The following is a 24,387-nucleotide window of genomic DNA, read 5'->3' on the forward strand; positions in this document are numbered from 1 at the left end:
ACTATAGCCTCAATTTCATCAGGATTTATAGATCTTGATAACAGCAAGCACAAATTATTCATCTTTGTATTCTTCTATGGCAGCTTTTTCAGGTCTTTGCATATAATGCATGCTGAGCAAATATTTCAATAAATGTAGAATTTACTCTTGGGGTTTGGAATGAGCATTTCATGCTTTTAACTAGCTCTTCATTTCTGCTGAAGGACTGAATGTACCATCATGTTGATGAAAAGATACTGGACTGTGAAAATAGATACTTTATTATCCTATATGTGAATGGTCATATGAATTTGAGCTTATGACAAACGTAGTATATGTAAAATAATTTGTTTTTCTTTTTTGCTTAACAAACTCTTCCTTGTCTTAGCATATATGTGGCCTCCTCTGCAGCGCCCCAGCTGCATCCAGCCATATTGGCAGTTAGACCACTCTTTCTCTTGGCACTGCCATAGTGTCTTCTGACTTCTTTTACAGGCTGCTTCCTTTATGATTATATGTTTATTTCTTTACCTTGTCCACTAGACTGTGAGCTCCTTGAGGGCAGGGACCATATCTTACTCATATCTGTATCTTGATGCCTGTCATAGTGCTTGACATAATTGATGCTCAGTTCATGTTGATGAATGATTACAAATATATGTTAAATGGTCAAAGGAACACTTTCCAGTTTATTTCATGCATGTTATGAAAATAAATTACTTTGTGAAAAACAACAGCTTCTCAGAGGGGGAAAAATGTACTGCATTCCATTCACTTGTGTATTATTAATGTTATGAAAATATAATGCTTTTATGTTTATGTGAGTAGCTGGTTTGAAAGAATATATAACCAGACATTTGCTTATTTTTGTATTTGCTTATTTTTTTAACTGACTATTAAAACGGGTCTTAAGATAAATTTTGATCAAATAACATTGATATGATAAAATCATAAATTTCATAATTCTGGCACTGGAGCAACATTTTTATTAAAACATAGTAAGATATTCTTAGAAAACTTTTGAAATTAGACATATCTAGGAGAGTCATAATTATTGTACTTTTACATACTCTTAAAAGGACCTGCAAAAAGAAACATAGATATCTGTTATTATGTTCTTTTTATTTAAGGATGGTGCCAGTTAACCCCTTCCCATGAGGAGTAAACTTTGAGTCGTTTTTACCACTTGTGTGATAGAAGTGTGATGACCTGTCCACATACCTATTCATGCATGTGTAGAATGACTGGCCAGACTTAAAGGTTTAATTTGTGACTAGATAACATTGTAAGCGTGCCACATTGGAATCATAGCTGTGACCTTGACATCAATAAGACATTTGTCTAATCAGCTGCCCTAATTAACCATAGCATGGTTGGGTAGAATTCACGAGACAGATATATAAGACTGAATTATTTTACCTCTAAAATGTTGCTAAAACTTTTAGAAACATCCAGTCTCTAAAAGTGGTACTTTTTTTTTTTATGTGGTGGATTAAAAAAAGCATAAGTAAGAATAGAAGACTGGAGCTCCTCTTTCATTGTAGAGTAGCTTACAGTAAGGATACAGAGATTGACCAAAATTAGAATATTTTAATATAAATACTTTATATTTGACATTTAGAATGACTGTTGTTTTAGTAGAGAAGCCACCAATTTGTATAGTAGATATATGTCACCATTCTAGGATTGTACTCTTACATAAATTCCAAATTATGTACTACAGCTAGATTTTAAAATGAATTCTTTACCTTCTTCAAGAAAAAGGAAAGAAATGTACCTTATTGCCCAATAGATATAATGGATAGAAACTTTCTGAATGTTTGAATGTCAGATGGGTGTGTAGTTGAAAAGAAATTTACATTTAAGCAATTGAACTTATAGGCACATGTTCTTCATTGGGCTGATTTTGCCCATTGTTCTCAGTTATTAAATCAGACCAATTCTTACATAGATATGAAACATCCAGCATTTATTACAACAAAGTTTCAACATGCTGTTATTTGTTACAGGTAATCTTTGGTAAATCTAGCTGTTCAGAATTTTCAAAGGAAGCCTATACAGCCGTAGTATATCATAACAGGTACTGAATTCAAATATTTCTTTCAAAGTTACTCACTTCTCAGTGGCATTGTTAGCTCTCACATTAGTGTGTTTACTGAATGCTTTGCTGCACTGAATGTGCAAATTCAAGACAGCCAACATCAGAGTTTTAAATTTCAACCTGTAGATATACATTCTCTCCACAGACATCTCGAAGTTAAGACTATATACAAAACATCTTTTCTGTCAAATTCTCTGATCCTTTCATTTTTATTACATTGTTATTGATTACCATTGTGGCCTCTGGTCTTTTGGTCTCTCGCTATTGTTTTCACCTACACTTTGTAGTTTTACTTAACTCTTTACTAAACTTGCACCCAAGTGCAACATCCAGTAAGTTGGTGCAGCATCCAATAAATCTTTGCCTTAGTGTCTTTCCATTTTAGTTCTTTGGAAAATTGATTGTTAACTCTGGATAACGTAATTTCTGCTTTCTTTCTCCTCCTCCTTTCTGTTCCTCCTCCTCTACCTTCCCCTTCTCCTCTTCTTCTACCATCCCTACCTCTTCCCCTCCCTCACCTCCCCCTGCTCCTACCCTAACCCCTCCTTTTTTTTTTTATTATTGGATGTTATTGGAGAAAAATTAAAATTGTGCCCATTGAGGCTGTCACGGACTGATGGTATTTTATCACATGATGAGGCTACAGTATTTTACTTTCTCTTGGCCCCACTACTCTTTGGTAAATTTTGTTGGCATCACTTTTTTACCCTGTCTCCCATTTGGCAGTGGCTATTTTAAGCTTTTCTTCCCTTCCTTTAGCTCCTACCTCTTTCTGTCTGCTACTCGTAGTGTCCTGCTTTACAAAGTTGATTGAGACCATCTGACTTGGTGTCTGTGAACTGCTACGCTTTTCATCTCAGATTATCTCTGTGTGGATCTGCATTCCTCTGTTGTGAGGTTGGTAATGGTCCACTCCCTCCCTCAGCGTGGATCTTTTCATCTCTGCTCTCAAAGAGTCTTATCCAGCCTCTTCAGAGTGTGACTCCATCAGTTATTCCTTTTCTTAACATCATCGGTCTTCTGCTTTGTTGGCTCCATCTCTTATTGCCACAAAATTTGTTTCTTCTATACTTACAAAAACAAAAGTCTTTATTCACTGCTGTTATGTAGCATGGCTTTTCCTTACCCTCCCTAAAACTTTCTTCTTTTTTACCTTTATTTTATGGCCCTCTCTCGGTTTACTTTTTTCCTATAATAATTATTCTAATTTTTCTTTTTCTTTAAAACATACGCCTTCCACACAAAGCACTAAAGTTTTGCCTTTAACCTTCTTTTGCTATAATATTCTCTCCCTAAATAGTCTTGTATGTATTCCAGAATTATACTCAGTGAAACCACTACTGCTTTTACCTTTGTGTGGCTTGTCCTCACTCTTTATTTTCCGTCCTAACCTTCTTTCTGAGCTATAGATGTGCATTTTCAGATCTTTTAGGTGTATTCATTTGAATGCCTGCTTCCATCTTAATTTCCATGTGTTTATTCTTGACTCTCTTCCTAAACCAGTCTGTCCCTGTTTTTATTAAGGGTACCACCATTTTTCCAGTTGCTCTGACTCAGAATGTAAAACATTCTCTAATGTCTCTAATCCAATCATCTTTTATGTCTTAATGTTTATATTTCTGCTCCATTACAAACATACCCTGTGCTGACCTGTTTCTGGGCCTTTCTTGGATCTTTTTTCCTTTTATGATACTAATTCCCTCTATTTATTGAACTACTCATAGTTTAAGGCCCATATCATGTATCTCTTCCTAAATGACAGTTCCTTGATCCAGAACTTGAAATAATCTGTTCAGGTCTTCTCTTGAAACACTTAACCTTATATGCTCTATACCAGGGGTCAGCAAACTTTTCTAAAAAGGGTCAAATGGTATATGTTTTAGGACTTGTGCACCGTCTGCTCTTTTGCAGCTGCTCAGCCCTGTTATTGTGCAAAAGTAGCCATGTACAGAAAGTTGCAAGTAAACGGGCATTGCTGTCTGCCAATAAAACTTTTTAATGGACCCTGAAATTTAAATTTCATTTAATACTTTAAGTTAAATATTATTTGTTTGAATTTTTTAACCACTTAAAAATATAAGAATCATTTTTTAGTTTGTAGGCTGTACAAAACCAAGTAATGAACTGGATTTGGCCTGTGGCCACAGTTTGCCAACCCCTGCTTTATAGCATAGCTGTTGATATATGTTTGTCTTACTTACACTTCTGCTAAATATATATTTTTGAAGGTTTTTAAAAAATATTCATCTTTAAAACCACCATAAAAATCACACAGTGCTTATTAGCCTAATGGTGGGTAAATAAAAATACTTATTGATGAATAACTCTTAGATGTTTAATTTTCCATAAGAACCTTCACATAATGATTTCAGGAAAGAAATGAACTGAAACACTAAATACCAGGAAACATGGAGAAAGAAGGTTGTAATTTCAGTTTGTGGCTAAGTCTTTATCTTGTTGCTCTCAGCATTAGTAGAATTAAAATGATAGAGTCTAACACTACTAGTAAATACAACTTTCTCATAATTCAGTGGTGATTAGTAAGTAATACGATCTATAGCATCTTATATTTACTGAAGTCATCAAATGATCAAATGGCAAGCATTAACTGTCTTTCTTATGGGTATTAAAAACTTTATGCCCCTTACCTGTTAAGCATTTTTGAAGCTTATTTGAGATGGAAGAATATTTGACATATTTAGCATCAGAGGACAATCCCTAGTTGGTGGGATGGCTTCACTTTAAAGATAGTTGGAGCCATACAGTTTGGATGTATTTTCATTGTATATAACTCTGAGAGCTACTAACCAAATACAGAAGGTTGGGATGCTAAGGTTCTCTCTTAGCTCTATATCATAAATAGCAGTCATGGTGCTATTTATGATATACCATAAAAATGCATATGCTTATACCATAGAAATGCCCATATGGGCCACTCTCAATAAATACTGAGATGCAACTGCTACTGGTTTGATCAGATATGACATTTGTTGTGTTCCTATAGTAGCTGTGTGCACTTTCAGGCAGTGGGACACATGCAATTGTGGGTGTTCTCTGATTTCTTTTTCTGTTCTTTTTTCTCTTTTCCTTTTTTTTTAAGCTGTCAGTCAATAAAGAGTCCATGTTTTTGGTAACATTATTTCTTTAGCAATGGGATAATAAATACAAGGAAATTCTATAGAGAGCCCATCTTGATACCAGATTGTCTAAACATATCTTTTTTTCTTTTTTTTTAAATAGAAGGATAAACAAATTAGTCTTAATATAAAGCTGTACTCCTATAAAAGAAAAATGTTTTTCTATGGTATGGTCATGAGATATACTACAAAAAACTTATTTTTCTATGTAATACATATCTAGATTGGTTATAAAATAGAAAGCCTTGCCCTAGTTTCCTCTTCTATACAGTTTCCAATCTAATGAAGATCTCAGCATCGAGGTGGTGATTATTAGTGAATTTTCAAATAGTAGGATTACTCAACCTATTAATGAAAATGGGATAGAAATTTCAGAAACAGTGACAGCTCCCTCATCTGGAAGTGTAGGAGTTAGTTACTTAAGAGTTTGGAAATAAAAATACTTTGGACTAGAAGAAAAATTAAGCATGAATCATGAAATTAATTTAAAAATTACTCAGGTATACAAATGCAGTAATTATTTGTTTTGAACACATTATTGATTATTGATCTGTTTTGTTCTTTTTTTTTGTATGAAGGTCTCCTGATTTTCATGAAGAAATCAAGGTTAAACTCCCTGCTACTTTAACTGACCATCATCACTTGCTTTTTACTTTTTATCATGTTAGTTGTCAACAAAAACAAAATACTCCTCTTGAAACTCCTGTTGGATACACAGTAAGTATATTTTTGTTAAATATTTACCTCTTTGATCATAAAAATAATTACAATATTTAAGATATACTTTGTGTCCATTATTATTTGAGGATTCCATATCTGATTCTCCACATTGGTTAGGAAGGGTCATTGTAACAAGAAAATGCTTGTTAATATGGTTAACTAATGTCATTAATTAACTAACATGTTTAAACACTTAGGTGTTGGTCCTGATTATTGTATATTTATCCAACATTACTGTGTAAATATAATAGTTTTAAGTGTTCTTCAGAAGAAAATGGTTTGAATGTAACATAACTAAAAGAGACCTCTGTAATTAAAACCCCTTTCAATTGCCTTAGTTAAAGCAATTAAAACCCTTGAGTATTTTTTGAAAATCATTGCTTTTGAATTATAAACCTAAAATGAATACATCATACTGTGCTAATCACAGTTTTGTCAGAAAGGCATGCCTTCACCCAAAAGAGAAAAACTAACATTTGATTCATATTTTTTGTCTTCAGTTTATGACATGAATTTTGCTAAATGTTAGAAAATAAGTTTGTCATACTCTAGTTTTATTTTCAACATTTATGTCTAATCAAATCTCTTTCCCTATTTACATTGGCACATTACCCCAGTTTAAAATTGATTCACCTTATGGCCTTTTTCTACTGCCAACTTTCCTTTGCCTAATAAGGAACTGCTATAGATTTAAATATTGCATAGTTAGTAATAATGGCTTGGGGATCCTTCTCAAGCCATGGGGAAACTTCTTTAGATGAATTATAAAGGCCTAATTATTATTATTACCTAACTAAATCCCTTGTTATTTGTGATGTGAGACAAATTTGGCTTATAGCAAGTTCTTGAAACAGATTTTTGAAGTAATATTAATAACAAACATTTAAATTAATGTTATTTCTTTTTTATTTAAAAGTGGATACCAATGCTTCAGAATGGACGATTGAAGACTGGGCAGTTTTGCCTACCAGTCTCACTGGAAAAACCACCACAGGCTTATTCCGTACTGTCTCCTGAGGTCAGTATCTCTCATGTTGAAATTCTCCAGGTTCAGTGAAATGAGTTTTTCATTACAAAGGTAGTTTTCTCAAACTTCTATCTCTAAGTATGTATATAGTGAAGTACTATTATTTCTCCTATAATTAAAATTACTCTATAGAATACTTTGAAGCATTTATATGTTGTTGATTTTTTTTTTTCTAATCTCATACACCTTTGAAAGGCAGTGTAGTATGGTTTCCAAGATTTCACTGCTCACTTGTGTGATCTCAGGTAAGTTTCTTACTCTGCTAAATTGTTGAAGTCCTAGCCCCCAGTGTGACAGCTTTTGGAGATGGGGCCTTTGGGAGGTAATTAGGTTAGATGAGGTCATGAGGGTGGGGCCTCATGCCTGGTTAGTACTCTGTAAGAAGAGACACTAGAGAGCTTACTCTCTCTGAGCTGTGTGAGGAGACAGTGAGAGGTGGTCATCTGCAAGCTAGGAAGGGGTTCTCACCAGAAACTGACCATGGTAGCACCTTGATCTTGGATTTCTAGTGTTCAGGCTGAAATTTCTGTTACTTAAGTCAACGAGTATATGGTATTTTGTTATGGCAACCTGACTTAAGACTCTCTCTGCCTGAATTCTCTCATCTGTAAATTGAGGAAAATAAGTAATGCCTACAAAAAGGATTGTGTTGATGACTGAATGATTAGTAGTACATAGAACTTAGAATAATGCCAGGCACATAAAGTGTACTAAAGAAGTGTCTGCTACTATTATGGTATTCCTGTTGCCACCACACTACTTGGTAGAATATTTTATGAGAGTAGTTATTACTTTAGCATGCATCAAAATCACCTGGAGTATTTGTAGTATTACCAGTGGTTCAACCTTAGCCCTAGAGTTTCTGATTTGTAAGGTCTGGGCTGGGGTTTGATTATTTACATTTCTTACAAGTGCCCAAATGATATTTATGCTGCAGATTGTTTTTAAAGAAGTATGTGCTCACTGTTTACTTGGGTGTCCTATTTTTTAAAGCTGAAAATGAGTATTTTGCATTGTAAGAGCTAGTGCCATTTCCTGCATTGAGTAGTTATGATATACTCCACCAGCTTTTTTTTTAAAAAAGTTTCAAAGACTTCATTATTTACCTCAGTAAAGATACCACATTTCTTACCTACATTAATTACCAACACTAATTTTAGTGTTGAATTGTAATAGAAAACTGACTCTATTTGGTTTTATTTTCTTCATATAATAAAAATAAGAAACCATGGGAAAGAAAGCCTATCTGCCTATTTTGTTGTTGTTGAGACATTCTGTTTTTTTCATTTGTTTCAAGGATGTTTGTAATTGTTTGTGTAGCCTTTTTTTCCCTGCTGGCTGCTTTAAACTCCTGTCAGATCTGTCTAGTATCTGTGTCATCTGACTATTGATGTCTGTTGATTGACTTTTCTCATTTAAGTAGAAATTGTCCTGGTTCTTGATATGATGTGTGATTTTCTGTTATATCCTAAACATTTTGAGTATTATGCTGCGACTCTAGAGCTTGTGTTAGTCTGTGTTTTAGCAGTAATGAGAAGTCCTGTTGCCAGGGGGAGGTAAAGATTCATACTCCCCACGGTGCATGGGGCTTCCCAGGTGGTGCTAGTGGTAAAGAACCCACTTGCCAATACAGGAGACATAAAAGATGTGGGTTCGATCCTTGGGTCAGAAAGATCCCCTGGAAGCGGGCATGGCAACCCACTCTAGTATTCTTGCTTGGAGACTCCCATGGACAAAGGAGACTGTTGGATTGTAGTCCATAGCGTTGCAAAGAGTCAGACATGGAGGTGGAATGGGGCTGCGGTTTGTTTTCTTGGCTTTGGCCAGATTAGGGCAATTGTTGGGTTTGGCTAGAGGGAGCAGACTTTTTGTCTTTTCCTTTTAGCATTTCTGGGTTACCAGCTTCTCTAGCAAACTAGTCCAGGATACATGAGAGAAAAATAAAACTCAGGAAACACTGCCTTATAGTTCCTTTGATCCTGAGGTCCCTAGCACATCTACCTCCTTCTCTCCCCTTTCAGTCTCTATGTTTCTTTTTTCAAGTATCATGTTCTGGCTTTTTAGCTGTACTTATCAGGAAGAATAGAGAGAACTGATGTACTGTCTTTTAAAAGACAGTACATCTTTTTTTGTGATCTGATTTTAACACTCCAAGCAATTTATGTCAGAAAAAAAATGTTTCCTAATCCTTAAAACAACAGACTTCCTTTGCTTATGAATATTTTAAAGCCAAATTAAAACATAGGAGTTTTTAATATAAAGAAAATAGGCTATTATAAACCAATACGATATTATAGTTGTGAATTTATTGCCATTAAAAGAGATTCACAATGTGATAGGTGAAAAGCAGGTTTCAAAATAATATGTTTGGTACCACCTATGTGAGGGTGTATATAAAAATATATATGTGTAGGGAAGATTTGGAATGATATAAAGGGATATGTTTCTAGGAAGCTAGAATTTTCAAGGCATATTTTCTGCCTTTTGCTCCTTGAGCCTTTTATTTCTTTTGTAGGAAACATTGATTTTGTAATAAGAACAAAATATAAGTTTTACATTTGTTTGTGGTGCATAAAATATATTTCCATAGTGTTTTTTCTTATTGAGATATTGTAATTTTTGTTTCATAATTCGTAGTTGTTTCAGCATTCATAATCAACTTAAGCATCTGTGATCATTGTATTCAATGTCTTATAGGTTCCCCTACCTGGCATGAAATGGGTAGATAATCACAAAGGTGTTTTTAATGTTGAAGTTGTTGCTGTTTCATCTATCCATACACAAGTAAGTGGTTTTTTAATAATTTTTACAATCACATTTCACGTAAATGAATTAAACTTAAATCAGTTTTTTCTGTTATGACATTTGAAACTATGTATCAGTTTAAAACGTATAGGTTTAGAAGTAACTTTTTAAAGGAATCAACAAAATATCATTTAATGTCAGCAGAAGCAAATATTTTCCTTTTCAGAATGTTATTGACTTCATTTTGAACAATTAAGTGATTTTTTTCCCCCAAGTTTCTAGAACATAGCAGGATAATTAGAGTTGAAAAATGATTTTCCAGCTCATTTTATTTCTCATAAACTTAGATACTTCAAATGGAAAAGGTCCTTGGGGGTCTCCATATTTTTCTCTATATCTCTGGAATGTGCGAAGGTCTTCTGAAAGCCTTTGTATTTACTCATTCTGTAACTGGAACGCTTTTCCTCTGACATTCATTTGACTTCTCTTTATAAAGAGAAGCCTTTGCATGTAACTTTTAAACATAGCAGCTCCATCACTCTGGATTGTCTTACACTGCACTCATTACTGCTTGTTATTTTCACTTGCATGCTCTTGACTTTTGCTTTGTCTCACTCTTTCTCTCTCTCTCTCCATGTGCATATATATTCATTCATATCCTTTGTTTATGTTCTTTCTCCCATTATATTGTAAGCTCCATGTGGTCAGGGATGTTGTTACCTGTGAAAGAGTGAGCCTTCCTTTCAAGGACTTTACAGTGAAATAGAAGGAAATGCGAAAATAGTCATAATACAAGAAAGCTAGTATTATGTTAGATATATGAACTAAATTTTTTCAAGTACAGAGAGTTGTCAGTTTTGCTGGAAACTGAGTTACTGCATTGGTGAGTAGATATTTATCATATATAGAAGAGAAGGTAGACAGTGCAGTTGATGAAAAGCAAGTGCAGGACTTCCCTGGTGGCTCAGTGGATAAGAATCTTCCCTGCCAGCGCAGGGGACACAGTCTTCCCTGGCAGGAAGATTCCACATGCCAGCTAAGCTGGTGTGCCACAACTACTGAAGCCCGTGCACCCAGAGCCTGGCTGTGCAGCAAGAGAAGCCACTGCAATGAGAAGCCGGTGCACCCGAACAAAGAGCAGCCCCCTCTCGCCAAAACTAGAGAAAGTGTGTACACAGCAGTGAAGACCCAGTGCAGCCAAAAATAAACAAATAAAGCAAGGGCAGGTAATCTGTTGTGAATGCAATTTTAAGTGCATAGAAAATCATGATACATGAACATAGAAGACTAAGCTGATAAAATATTATGAACAACCTTAAATGCCACAGAATTTAGGATGGTGATTTCTAACTTAAAAGTAAACACGAGAGAAGTAAATTTAGGAGCATACCAAGGAGGTGAAATTATGGGACCATAAGGAGTTTAATTTTGAGTTTGAAGTGCCTGTGCATTTCAGATAAAGATGTCCTGTAGGCACTTGTGATGAATGAATTTAGGATTGGGAAGTAACAGAATAAATGTGATAGCTGAAACTGTGCTAGTGAATATGATTTTCCAGGGAGAAAATGTAGAGTGAGAAGAGGTGGATGTTTAAAATAGAATATGTGGGTTCTCCAACTTGAAAGGGTACGCGGAGGTTTCCAAGGCTACCTTCAACTTCTGTGATTTTCTAGCAGAACTCACAGGACTCAGTGGAGAATATAGTCACAGCTATGATTTATTTTAGTGAAAGACATAAAGCAAAATCAGATAAGGGGAAAGAGGTTCAGTCTGGAGGAAATAGGACACAGGCTTTCAAGAGTTTTCTCCTAGTGGAGTCACACAGGGCAAGTGGGAACAGCATATGTGAAATGTCTACCAGGGAAGCTCAGTTCCCAGAGTTTTTACCATAGGCTTGTCTCGTAGACACCCACTGCCTAACACATACCAAGATGCTAGATTCATAGAACGAAAGTAAGTATTAAGCGTAAACTATATTGCTTTCACAAACAATTTCGGTGTAGTGAGCATTCGCCTGTCAGTGGAAACCCTCCTAATATCCAACTTCCTGATACCAGCCAAGGGCCAACCTTAAAATCAGGCCTTTGAAATGATAGCAGTCTTAAGCTTGCTATGTTAACTCTTCTCTGCACAGTGAGATAGAGAAAAGTAAGAAGACCGAGTGTCTCTATATTATATTTTAAAACAACAGCAAAAAAGGTAGTATATATGTTTTATTTAGCTTTCCATAGGTAGATCCCAGTAAAATAATGCTCCAATGGAGTTTTTACTTTTCTGTTACTAGATATGTCGTGTGTTTTTGTGTTTCCTATAGAACTTACTCTTCTGATAATGAGAAGGTTGGCATTATAGTATACTGTTGAAACACATTCCTTCTTGTAATAAAGTTATTTTTAGTATCACATGATATCTTTAAGTGTACAAACACATTCTTTTTCATTTTTGCTTTGAATCCTATAATCATTGTTAGTTTTCTCTTTTTTTAGTGTTGGTAACGTATCTTTTACTTCCAACTTTGTTTTTAGGGAGGCAGATACATGTGTTGTTCTTTAATGTAACAAAGAAGGATTTCAGGCAAAATATTTCATATAGATGATTTTGAATGTATAGAAGTAGAGGAAGAATAGACTGGGAGGGTGTAATGTGTAGCATCCTGACAGTCTCAGATATGACTGAAACTCAAAAGTTTATAAATTTTATAGGTATGTAATATAATTGCATCATGTATGATAATCTTTTTTAAAAGGCTCAATTGAAGACAGTAAGTGTTTTTTATGATGTTTTGTAACTTCATTTGCATCTCTTTAAAATTGACCAAAATTTATATACAGAGTTCAATAGAATTATTTTTATTCATTTAAAACATATCAAATTAAAACAGTATTGGAACAAACACAAGCTAGAATCAAGATTGCTGGGAGAAATATCAATAACCTCAGATATGCAGATGACACCACCCTTATGGCAGAAAGTGAAGAGGAACTAAAAAGCCTCTTGATGAAGGTGAAGGTAGAGAGTGAAAAAGTTGGCTTAAAAGCTCAACATTCACAAAACGAAGATCATGGCATCCAGTCCCATCACTTCATGGGAAATAGATGGGGAAACAGTGGAAACAGTGTCAGACTTTATTTTTGGGGGCTCCAAAATCACTGCAGATGGTGACTGCAGCCATGAAATTAAAAGACGCTTACTCCTTGGAAGAAAAGTTATGACCAACTTAGATAGCATAGTCAAAAGCAGAGACATTACTTTGCCAACAAAGGTCCGTCTAGTCAAAGCTATGGTTTTTCCTGTGGTCATGTATGGATGTGAGAGTTGGACTGTGAAGAAGGCTGAGCGCCGAAGAATTGATGCTTTTGAAGTGTGGTGTTGGAGAAGACTCTTGAGAGTCCCTTGGACTGCAAGGAGATCCAACCAGTCCATTCTGAAGGAGATCAGCCCTGGGATTTCTTTGGAAGGAATGATGCTAAAGCTGAAACTCCAGTACTTTGGCCACCTCATGCGAAGAGTTGACTCTTTGGAAAAGACTCTGATGTTGGGAGGGATTGGGGGCAGGAGGAGAAGGGGACGACAGAGGATGAGATGGCTGGATGGCATCACTTACTCGATGGACTTGAGTCTGGGTGAACTCCGGGAGTTGGTGATGGACAGGGAGGCGTGGCATGCTACGGTTCATGGGGTCGCAGAGTCGGACACGACTGAGCGACTGAACTGAACTGAAGATGATAAATGTAAAGCTGTTTAGCATTAGTGCCTTTTCTTAAAGTTTGTTTTCATTGTTAACTAACTAAAAGTCTCCCTGGAGTTTTAGTAGACTTTTTCTCACATCTCATTGGTCAAAATGATAGCATGTGGTCATCGAATAGATACTAATAAAGCTCAAAGAGCAGGCACATTTCTGCTTTAAATAAAGATTGTGGTTCTGTCAGCGCAGAAAGAGGTTAGAGAATAGCAGTTAGGAATTAGTCAGGACTTGGAAACTGCCAATAATGGAATGGAGAAAATCTGTAAATAAATGTTAACTAGGTTAAAGGTGACTCACTGCATAAATGGGTTAAAAGAGAATCTGTAACAGAGAGCAGTTACAGAGTGATAAGGGAGGAAGGAACTTGGAAACCTAGAGGAAGATTTGAAGGATGAGAGACAGAGCCCTGGAGAGGGACGCCGCTGCCACAGTCACACCGCGCCTGCTGCGCTGTGCTGTGGAGGAGACTGGATAGAGGGACCTGCTGTGCAACTGGAGAGCCACCCCTGCTGCCCACCACCCTCGCCTCCGAGCCATAGCTTGCGCGGCCGCTCGCTGCCATCAGGAAAGCAAACAGGGAAAAGAAGACTCGCTTCCAACTCCTCAAGCCTGGCAAGACTGTTTCCCATACCCTCTGTTGTCAGAGCCTAACACAAGCCAGGTGACAAAGGACAAATGTAGTTTGAAGAGTCTAGGTCCAGGATTGCAAAATGTGGAAAAGATGGGCGGAGGGGTTGGATGGAGCTAAGAGGTAATAAATTAATAATTGGCACAGGTAGGTTACTAACACACCCGCCATAATAATTGAGCTCTATAACAATAAGGCAGACTCAACAACTGGAAAAAAATCCTGATATCAATAGATTTTTTTTTTGAGTAATCAATACTATTTGAAGCAGCTACATTATAATGACAGATGAGAATAGAATACTGTGTAATTGGAAACAATGTATATACTAATGTGTACTCTTTTGTGTTATCAATTAATATGAGATACCAGGGGTCCATAGTTAGGAGTATTTACAAAGCTAAGATTGTTTAGTGCCTCTGTTCCTTCTTTGTTTTAGGATCCTTATCTTGATAAGTTTTTTGCTCTGGTAAATGCTCTGGATGAACACATGTTCCCAGTCCGAATTGGAGACATGCGAATCATGGAAAACAATTTAGAAAATGAATTGAAGAGCAGTATTTCAGCGTTGAATTCATCTCAGTTGGAACCAGTGGTCCGATTTCTTCATCTCCTGCTTGATAAACTGATACTTTTAGTTGTTAGACCTCCTGTCATTGCTGGCCAAATAGGTAATTTACCTATGTTTAGGGAGTCATGAGATTTACCATTTGACATTTCTAACTTTTACAGAAATAGTACCATGATTCCTATTTGCTATCTCTGTAAGGACTGTGTTTGATTTGGGTGGGGGCGGGGGGTGGGGGGGTTGTTACTTGTTTCTAATGCTGGAAAATAATAACTTTCTTTGTTTCTTTAAAGTGTGCCATACACCTCTATTCAAATTATGAGAACAAATATTTATTCACTCACCAAATATTTATTAAGTACTTAATATGTACTGTACACTGATGGGCACTGACCAAGGCATGGTTCTTGATTTTATGGATCTCATAGACTAGTTAAGAAAACATGCAACAGATAAATCATTTGTATTCGTGTACAGGATTTGTAATCTATATTTTCACTCATTTGCAATCCTCTATATACTATAGCTGATATTTTCTTCAGTAACTCAAAATCTCTATCTTCTTTTTCTTGTGACTTGTTCTGGAAGGAAAAAGAATTATTCTTGTTTCCTGCCTTTTTCCCAAGATTTATTCTTTTACTTTTGCTAACAGTGTCCACCCCAAATCCTGCAAAGTAGTTGAGCTTGTAAGAAATTTCAGGTAACTTGTTATAGAAGTTTTGAATTAAGAGGTGGCACAAAGGAGAGGAGTATTCAGCCTCTTGAGATGTTTTTATGATGACTTGTGAGTAGAGGTAAATTTTAGGTTGAGCATTTAAAAATGAGTAAGAGTCTGACCGGTAAATAATTAGCCCCAGGAGACTAATTATATGTATAGTGTACAAGGGCTTCCCTTGTGGCTCAGCTGGTAAAAGAACCGCCTGCATTGTGGAAGACCTGGGTTCGATCTCTGGGTTGGGAAAATTCCCCTGGAGAAGGGAAAAGCTACTCACTGCAGTATTTGGGCCTGAAAAATCCCCATGGATAGAGGAGCCTGGCGGGCTACAGTACACGGGGTCGCAAAGAGTTGGGCACGACTGAGTGACTAAGCACAGCATACTTTATTTATATTGGTGTATGAAATCTTTACAACTCTAGATATAGGTATACATTTCATGATTTCATGAATAAAATGGTGAGCATATGCTTAAAAATTTGCCCAAGGATTCACACCCAAGCAACTGACTCTAAGTCCCACTCTTTCTTACTATTCTGAAGAAATGTTCACTGGTGAAATTAGCAAGAATAATTTTGGTCAAAGAGTCATATGCTTTGAGAATCTGTATAGAGGTGCACAAGGGTTCAATTAGTGAAGCACGCTTTTAAGTAAAAAATGAAGGTGAATAGATCATTCTTACTTAGGAGACAAGCACTGCTTCCTTTGGAAAGGAACTAAAAATTGTTTCAGATTCTAATACATTTATAGTAAGAACTTCAGGACTTTCATGCTTTATAAATTTCTAGTATGACATAAAAACAAGATTTGCTGAGAAGGGACTAAAGTGGACCTAGTTTTGAGAAGGATGGTTTGTAGCAGCTACAGTGTGCTGTGCTTAGTCGCTTAGTCTTGTCTGACTCTTTGCGACCCCGTGGACTGTAGCCCTCCAGGCTCCTCTGTCCATGAGGATTCTCCAGGCAAGAATACTGGAATGAGTTGCCATACCCTCCTCCAAAATAGCTATGATAAGGAAAAGGAAAAGGAGTCAACCAGGAATACAGATAGAATTTCTAAAGCCTGCTTAGGTTTCTCTGTCTCTCTAGTCTCTGTCTCTCTAGTTTCTCTGTGTCTCCAGTCTCTCTTCTAGTACAGTATATATAGATTAATCTTCCTAAATGACCACTCTGTCTGATTATTCCACTTTTAGGAAAACTTAATTGGCCTCATTATCTGTTCATAAATTCCTGTCTTGATGAAATAAATCATAAAATGTGAGGCTCTGTTGTTCAGAATAGCTGTTTAGGTTATCCATTTATTCACTGTGCTATCAGAATTTTCCAGTTTTTGCAAATTTCTTGTTATATACTGATTTGCATGGCTGAGTAGGTATTACTTAGCTTGGCATTTAATGTGCAGTGGTCTTACCTCATCCTGGTTTTCTACCCTTTTGTCCTTCTAATCCTTTTATAGATACTGTTTTCAGTTAAGTAGCTTATCAGCTCTATTCATGTTAATATTTTCATAATCTACTTTTATTGTTAATTTTTATTTTTTAGGCAAAAGTAATGTGCTTATTTTTAAGCAACAGTAATGTGCTTAATATTTAGTTTCTCAGCGTCATCTTTAAAATGAGAAGTTACTTCTCAAAGGTTCTAACAAGATAACCTAACAAGATAGGTTTTTTTCTTATCATATACTTTGTATTATTTTACAAAATGGTGGGTAGCTGTTTGATGATTTTTTTTTTTGGAGTAAGCAAAACCAGGTAATTTTCCTGTAAAATTAGTAAAATTAGATTTTTCTCATTTTGTTGAGAGAAATATTTTTGTCCCAGTTAATACGATATCATAAATAGATACCATAAAATTAATGTCAAATATCATCTTAAACACTTAATGTGTGTAGTCATTATACTTAATGTATACAGTGGAGGTAAAGCTTTGATGTTTTGTAACTTACAGTCTAAAAATGTTAGTGCAAAAAATATTTTCTTCCTTCTTAAAAGTTAATCTAGGTCAAGCATCATTTGAAGCTATGGCATCAATTATAAATCGGCTTCACAAAAACTTGGAAGGAAATCATGACCAGCATGGCAGAAACTGCCTTCTTGCATCATATATCTATTATGTTTTTCGGTTGCCAAATACTTACCCTAATTCCCCATCACCAGGTATTTTATTCTTTTTTACTATGAAACTATCTTGCATAGATTATGTGTTTATTGTTTATAAGCAGGACTGAAATAATCTTGAAGTGCATAGTGTGATGCGTTTATTCAACAACAAACATTTGTTGAATGCCTGCTGAGTGCCATGGACTATGCTAGCTACCGGAGTTAAAGGGATAAATAGGTTACATTTTAAAGCATCATTATTTGTACAGCTTCCTTTAATTTGAATTAGAGAGATCTTAGTTGAATTAATTTTTGGAAATGAACATTGAAAATAACTTCTGTTTCTGGAAGCATTTCTCATTTCCTGTTAAGATAAATAGAATGTTATATTTGTCATTCAGAGTGTTATTGGACATTAAAGAAGAACTATGTGGCTCAGTAGTTTCCTGATAACCTTGTGAAACCTGCAGTGATATAAAGGATGATCCTCTAGAAAAGTTCTGGTCTCTTCACGGTCAATAAAATAATATAGCCTTTCTGGATACCAGAGCCCAAAGTAGTCACTTGCTTGTGTTTTATATGACATTGGTGGTAGTGGTGGTAGGGGGATATCTGAGTGTTTGAATCGCCCTTTAGTCGTTTAGTTAGTTGGTTAATGATTATATTGTGCATACTTTTCAACCTGTTCACATATTTGTCTGTAAGAGTCATCATTCATCACTAGTGAAAATGGTAAGTGCCCTTTTTCAGCTATTGTCAGTGTTAACATAAATAATGATGACAAGAAATTCTGACATTCACTCAGAAAACTAGATATAATAATAATCTAAGTTATAGTGCATTTTATTAATTGCAAAAAGAGAACTGATTGACTTTCGTAATCTTGTTCATTGTTTCCTATCTTAATTTCTAAATTTGTCTCTGAGTATATAAGTGATTATGGACTATATGTAATGCTGCTCCATTTACTGTTTCATTTAGTACACTATTAGAATTTCACAGATTTTGCAAAATGTCTTTTTCACATGCTGACCTGAAGACTATAAATTACTTAGTTGACAAGTGTATGTCATTTGCCGATATGACACTTAGAAAGATTTCATTAAATAAGAAATGGAGTTATATTTGTTGGGTACTTTATATTTATAGATCCTGGTTGAATGATGGTATCAGGCTTGATTTCAGACAGAAAAGGGGTTCTTTGCTTTTTTTGTATAACTTGGGCTCTTAGGAGAATTATCTTTATTTATGTATGTATGTTATAAAGATGCTATTTTGTTATAGTTAAAATTATCACTGATGAAGATAGAGATATAGCCATAGCTTCATTGAAGAGATACTGATGGTAAATTGGGTCTCCCTCTTCGTGACTGTGTATCAAGGGGCAGAGCAGAAGGGGGTGGGAAAAAAGGAAAAGATGTTAGCTGGAGCACTTTGGGTCCTGCTGCTGCTGCTAAGTCGCTTCAGTCGTGTCCGACTTTGTGCGACCCCACAGACGGCAGCCCACCAGGCTTCCCGTCCCTGGGACTCTCCAGGCAAGAACACCAGAGTGGGTTGCCATTTCCTTCTCCAAGGCATGAAAGTGAAAAGTGAAAGTGAAGTCGCTCAGTCATGTCTGACTCTAGCGACCCCATTGACTGCAGCCTACCAGGCTCTTCCATCTATGGGATTTTCCAGGCAAAAGTACTGGAGTGGGGTCCATTGCCTTCTCCAGTTTGGGTCCTAGATACCCTCATATATAAGTGAAATGATGTTTGTATATGTTTCTTATTACTGTTGTTTTTTTATTCTATATGTAATACAAAATGTAGAAACATTGAAGAGATAATGGTTGTATTTATAATTCACAGGGTTTTGTCAGCTGCTGTAAAAAAATTATCTTTGTATAGCTTGCATGAGGTCTGGAGTGGTTTTCTTGTTTCTACTATTTTCATTTAGAAATAAAAGCAATTTATTATCTTTATGGAATTTTATAAAGTGGAAGGGACTTTTTCAGGTCCTTTCCCGATTAACTGTTTAATTATGTGCTATTTTATATACAACTCTAGGTCCTGGGGGTTTGGGAGGATCAGTGCATTATGCCACAATGGCTAGATCTGCTGTGAGACCTGCAAGCCTTAATTTAAATCGTTCTCGGAGCCTTAGTAATAGTAATCCAGATATATCTGGAACTCCCACGTCCCCAGATGATGAAGTACGGTCAATCATCAGCAGTAAGGTAAACTGAAGATATACATCTATAAATTTGGTTTTCAGTTCATGAACAAATGAGAAATATCCAGTTGTTTTATTTTATTCTTAAAATGTATCTGAGTTAGTAGTAAGAATTTTAAAATATATTTGAATTAGTAATAAATGTTATGTTTCTCTTCTATCAGTGAACACATAAGTGATGTTTCTATTAATGTACTTGCTATTACAGACTCGTTTGTGCACTAGGCTTAAGAAAATCTACCAAATTCAAAATTTGTCCGGAATGACTAGTCACATACAACTCATTGTCTGTCTGATCATCATGTGAAAAATGGTTATATTGGTGTTCTACAGGGCTAGGAGACTGTGACTGCTGTCCAGTGGGACCATATTACTGACTTGAAATATGAGTCTCACTTCTCTAAAAATATAAAAAATAATGATTAACAATTAATTGGTAATAGAGCTATATTTCACATGGAAAACTCTATGTAAGGAGCTCCAGGATTAGAAAAATGTGATTTAGTTAATCATGGTTAATGATTATTCCAAACAACAAGGGTGAGGTCGGCCAGGATAAGATCCAGCCATATTTTATTTAAGCATGCATCCTTATTACCTCCCCCTCACATATACTTAAGGAACAAGTAGTCATTGCCTTACTATAATTAAAGTACAAAAATAACTCAGTTTGAAAATTAAAGTGGAAAAAAGAGCTGTAAGATTGAGGCCAAGTAATCATATTATGTTGTGTTTTGACCAGACCATCTTAAGTAGATTTTTTGCTATTGGAAAGGAGGAAGACACCATTGTTAATAGAATCATAGCCAACTTTTCTTTGGCATTTAGTCTCTTGATTGGGATATGAGAAAGAAGTAGTAAATGTTCTGCAGTCTTGTGTTTAACTCTTAGTCTGAGCTATAATAGACATTTTAAAAAAAGGATCTGAGCTTGTTTGTTATGTGAAATACTTGGATATTGACCAAACACATCAGAATTACTAAAATCTATTCATACAGTTATAGAAATTTGCATTCAGAAATTTCTAATAAACTTTATTATTGCTCATTTTAAAGTGCCTTTTAGGTAACTTTACTTTCTCACAGACCAAAAATATATTTTTAAAGTAATTTCTGGTCTGTGAGAAAGTGAAAAGAATATTTTGTAGCTTTTTAATTTAAAAAATAAATGTGAATTTCAATAATTTAAAGATCCAAATAGATGTTACTCTAAACAAACTTTCACTTTTTGTGTTGTACAGATGTATTTACATGAATCCTGCAGAGTAATAATTCCTAATTGCTAAAGAGAAAGCTTTTCTCCCCCTACATATCTTTCCATGTCTAGGAAAAGGTTTTTTATCTTTGTCTTCATTCTTGATCTTTTCTCAATGTAATAGAAGTAACACTTAGCATAATTTACTGTAAGTACAGTTCTTCAGTAGAATGAATTCCGTTTGTGAATTATAAGAGGTTTTCCTGTTAAAGCGCTATGCTGTGCTATGCTATGCTATGCTAAGTCGCTTCAGTCATGTCCGACTCTGTGTGACCCCATAGACGGCAGCCCACCAGGCTCCCCCATCCTTGGGATTCTCCAGGCAAGAACACTGGAGTGGGTTGCCATTTCCTTCTCCAATACATGAAAGAGAAAAGTGAAAGTGAAGTCACTCACTTAGCGACCCCATGGCTACCAGGCTCCTCTGTCCACGGATTTTCCAGGCAAGAGTACTGGAGTGGGGTGCCATTGCCTTAGCACTATAGATGCCATTTTCCTCAAGGTTCTACTTGTGAAACACCTTTTAATTTCTATAGGATTTAGCATAATTCTAGTGTTTTCCTTTAATATGATGTGTTTGATAGATTATAACATCACGATTTAGAACAAAGATGTACATATATTGGAATGATTATTTGCCTTTTTTCAAGTGGTTCATAAAATGGGACATAATAATGATGTAAACTTGCTTCTGATATTATGATATATGGAAACTTCTGAGAAAGCCATTATAAGATGAGACTTTGTCTTATGACAGTATAATGTTGTCCTAATCAAATTTTATTTAAATGTTTTTTCTGTGTTCTTTTTTTTTATTGCAAAATTTTTGATAGCTACCTTCATTTTGGCCTACCCTTTAGTCATAATCCCTAATAATAATGATGTATAACTTTTATCTCATTGGAAAATTATAAGGAATCTGAAGTTTATTTATACCTACTCTTCATTTATTCTGATTCTGTTGACTTGGAAATTCAAGAAATTCTTTAATGACTTTTGTCTTTCGTGCTGCCTTAGCCATGGTCATACCCTTGGTCTTGTCATGACGAATAACTTTAATCCTCATAATCTCAATTTCATGCGTCTTGTTCTCTAATCATTAGCTCATATTTTTCTGTCTAGTACCCCAACTCCAACAATTACTCTGCACCTCCAGTCACTTGATGGTAAGATATTTTTACTGTACCTCACCCTGTTAATGTTCTTTCATCCAGTTTAGCCAGCCCTAAATTCCATGAGCAGTCATTATAATTATTACCTTTATAAACAGGCCTCAGTTCCCTTATCTTTCTCTCACTTCATTTTACTTGCTTAATCCAAACCTCAAACTGGAGTTGAATTTCGTTGACTGCCTATGCTGCTAAACATGATTTGAGAAATACTATGACTGGTCTTATTTGAAATTAAAGGCTCCCTTGAGGTTAAGAGAACCCTTAATGCTGTCAAGCAATTGTAGTATATTTCTTTATTCCATTTTTCTTTCCCATTGTCCCAGAAAAATGTTATGTGCTTTGTACCTCAGCTCCTCTAACAGCTCCCCACCAGTCCTCACTTTATCTCCTACTTCATTAACAAAATTGAGGTCATTAGAGGAAAACTTTTTTAACCTTTGACCATCACATCTCTGTAACCACCACCATCTACTACTACCTACTACTAATATGTCTGTCATAGATGTCCTGCCCATTTCTTTAAGCCCATTCCCTCTGTTTGTATACAACCTTCCATCCCCTTTCACCTACTCAGGATCCTCACTCCAACAGTGTTTATCCTCTCCTAAATCTTCAGTTTCTCCCCATCTACTAAATCATCCCATCCATGTACAGGCATGCTATTATTTCTCCCGTTAAAATTTTTTTTTTTTTCTCTAGTATTTCTTCTAGTAGCTTCTTTACCATTTCTCTTCTACCTTTTATAGAATTCCTTAAAAGAGTTTTCTGTACTTGCTGTTTTCAATTCATTTATTCTTGTTCTTTAACTCCCATTTGTTTGTTGTTGTTTAGTTGTTGAGTCATATCCAACCCTGCTCCGACCCCCATGTACAGCAGCCCACCAGGCTCCTCTCTCCATGCGACTTCCCAGGCAAGAATACTGGAGTGGGTTGCCATTGCTTTCCCTCAGGGGATCTTCCCCACCCAGAGATAGAACCCGTGTCAAGTGCAATGGCAGGTGGGTTCCTTACTACTGAGTCTCCAGGGAAGCCCTTAACTCTCATTACCCTACTTCAAACATATTTCTTTGATCTTCCACGCATCAGTTCAGTTCAGTTCAGTCGCTCAGTCATGTCCGACTCTTTGCGACCCCATGAATTGCAGCATGCCAGGCCTCCCTGTCCATCACCAACTCCCGGAGTTCATTCAAACTCATGTCCATCGAGTTGGTGATGCCATCCAGCCATCTCATCCTTTGTTGTCCCCTTCTCCTCCTGCCCCCAATCCCTCCCAGCATCATGGTCTTTTCAAATAAGTCAACACTTCACATCAGGTAGCCAAAGTATTGAAGTTTCAGCTTCAGCATCAGTCCTTCCAATGAACACCCAGGACCGATCTCCCTTAGGATGGACTGGTTGGATCTCCTTGCAGTCCAAGCGACTCTCAAGAGTCTTCTCCAGCACCACAGTTCAAAAGCTTCAATTCTTTGGCACTCAGCTTTCTTCACAGTCCAACTCACACATCCATACATGACCCCTGGAAAAGCCCTTTGAATGCTCTCAGGGCTCTCCAGGCACTCCATATTCTTAAATCTGATGGTTGAGCCTCAACACTTGACCTACTTTACCTTATGTGTATGTGTGCTCAGTTGCTCACATGTGTCTGACTCTGCAATCCCATGGTTGTAGCCTTCTAGGCTCTTCTGTCCATGGGATTTTCCAGGAGTGGAGTGGAGTGAATTGCCATTTTCTCCTGCAGGGGATTGAACCCACATCTCCTGCATTGGCTGTGCTGTGTGTTGAGTCCCTCAGTTGTTTCTGACTCTTTGTGACCCCATGGACTGTAGCCTATCAGGCTGTTCTGTCCATGGGGATTCTTCAGGCAAGAATACTGGAGTGGGTTGCTGTGCCCTCCTCCAGGGATATTCCCGACCCAGGTCTTCTGCATTGCAGGTGGTTTCTTGACCATCTGAGCCACCAGGGAAACCCATGAGTACTGGAGTGGTAGTCTGTCCCTTCTCCAGAGGATCTTCCCAGCCCAGGAATTGAATTGGGGTCTGCCTGCATTGCAGGCAGATTCTTTACTAGCTGAGCTACTAGGGAAGCCACTGAGCCACTATCTTATGGCAGCTTTGACATAGTAATTCTCCTTCCTCGTTGATTTATTCTATTTAATTGGTTTGTAGGGCACTACACTCTCTTGATTTTCCTGTTTACTTATTATACCTGCTTAATCTCCTTTGTAGATTTTTTTTTTTTCTGATCTCTTAATTTGGAAGTGCCCCAGGTTTCTAGTCCTCTTGTCTTGT

At 36.3% G+C, this 24,387-nt stretch overlaps 1 protein-coding gene across 6 annotated transcripts in view; it reads left to right on the top strand.

The window, feature by feature from the left end:
* Positions 1–24,387, top strand: part of DOCK7 (dedicator of cytokinesis 7) — a 189,127-nt gene that overhangs the window by 89,833 nt on the left and 74,907 nt on the right. For 5 of the 6 annotated variants that reach the window (XM_006055930.4, XM_006055931.4, XM_006055932.4 and 2 more), the window contains exons 16-22: positions 1,989–2,059; positions 5,796–5,934; positions 6,854–6,955; positions 9,662–9,748; positions 14,522–14,753; positions 17,353–17,517; positions 19,509–19,678. In XM_006055930.4, coding sequence (XP_006055992.2) covers positions 1,989–2,059; positions 5,796–5,934; positions 6,854–6,955; positions 9,662–9,748; positions 14,522–14,753; positions 17,353–17,517; positions 19,509–19,678 — 966 coding nt within the window. Of the gene's footprint in view, positions 1–1,988; positions 2,060–5,795; positions 5,935–6,853; positions 6,956–9,661; positions 9,749–14,521; positions 14,754–17,352; positions 17,518–19,508; positions 19,679–24,387 lie in introns of those variants that run through there. The other variant, XM_025288575.3, reaches the window with a different exon arrangement.

The sequence above is a fragment of the Bubalus bubalis genome, chromosome 6 (genome assembly GCF_019923935.1).
Source record: "Bubalus bubalis isolate 160015118507 breed Murrah chromosome 6, NDDB_SH_1, whole genome shotgun sequence".
NCBI lineage: Eukaryota > Metazoa > Chordata > Mammalia > Artiodactyla > Bovidae > Bubalus > Bubalus bubalis.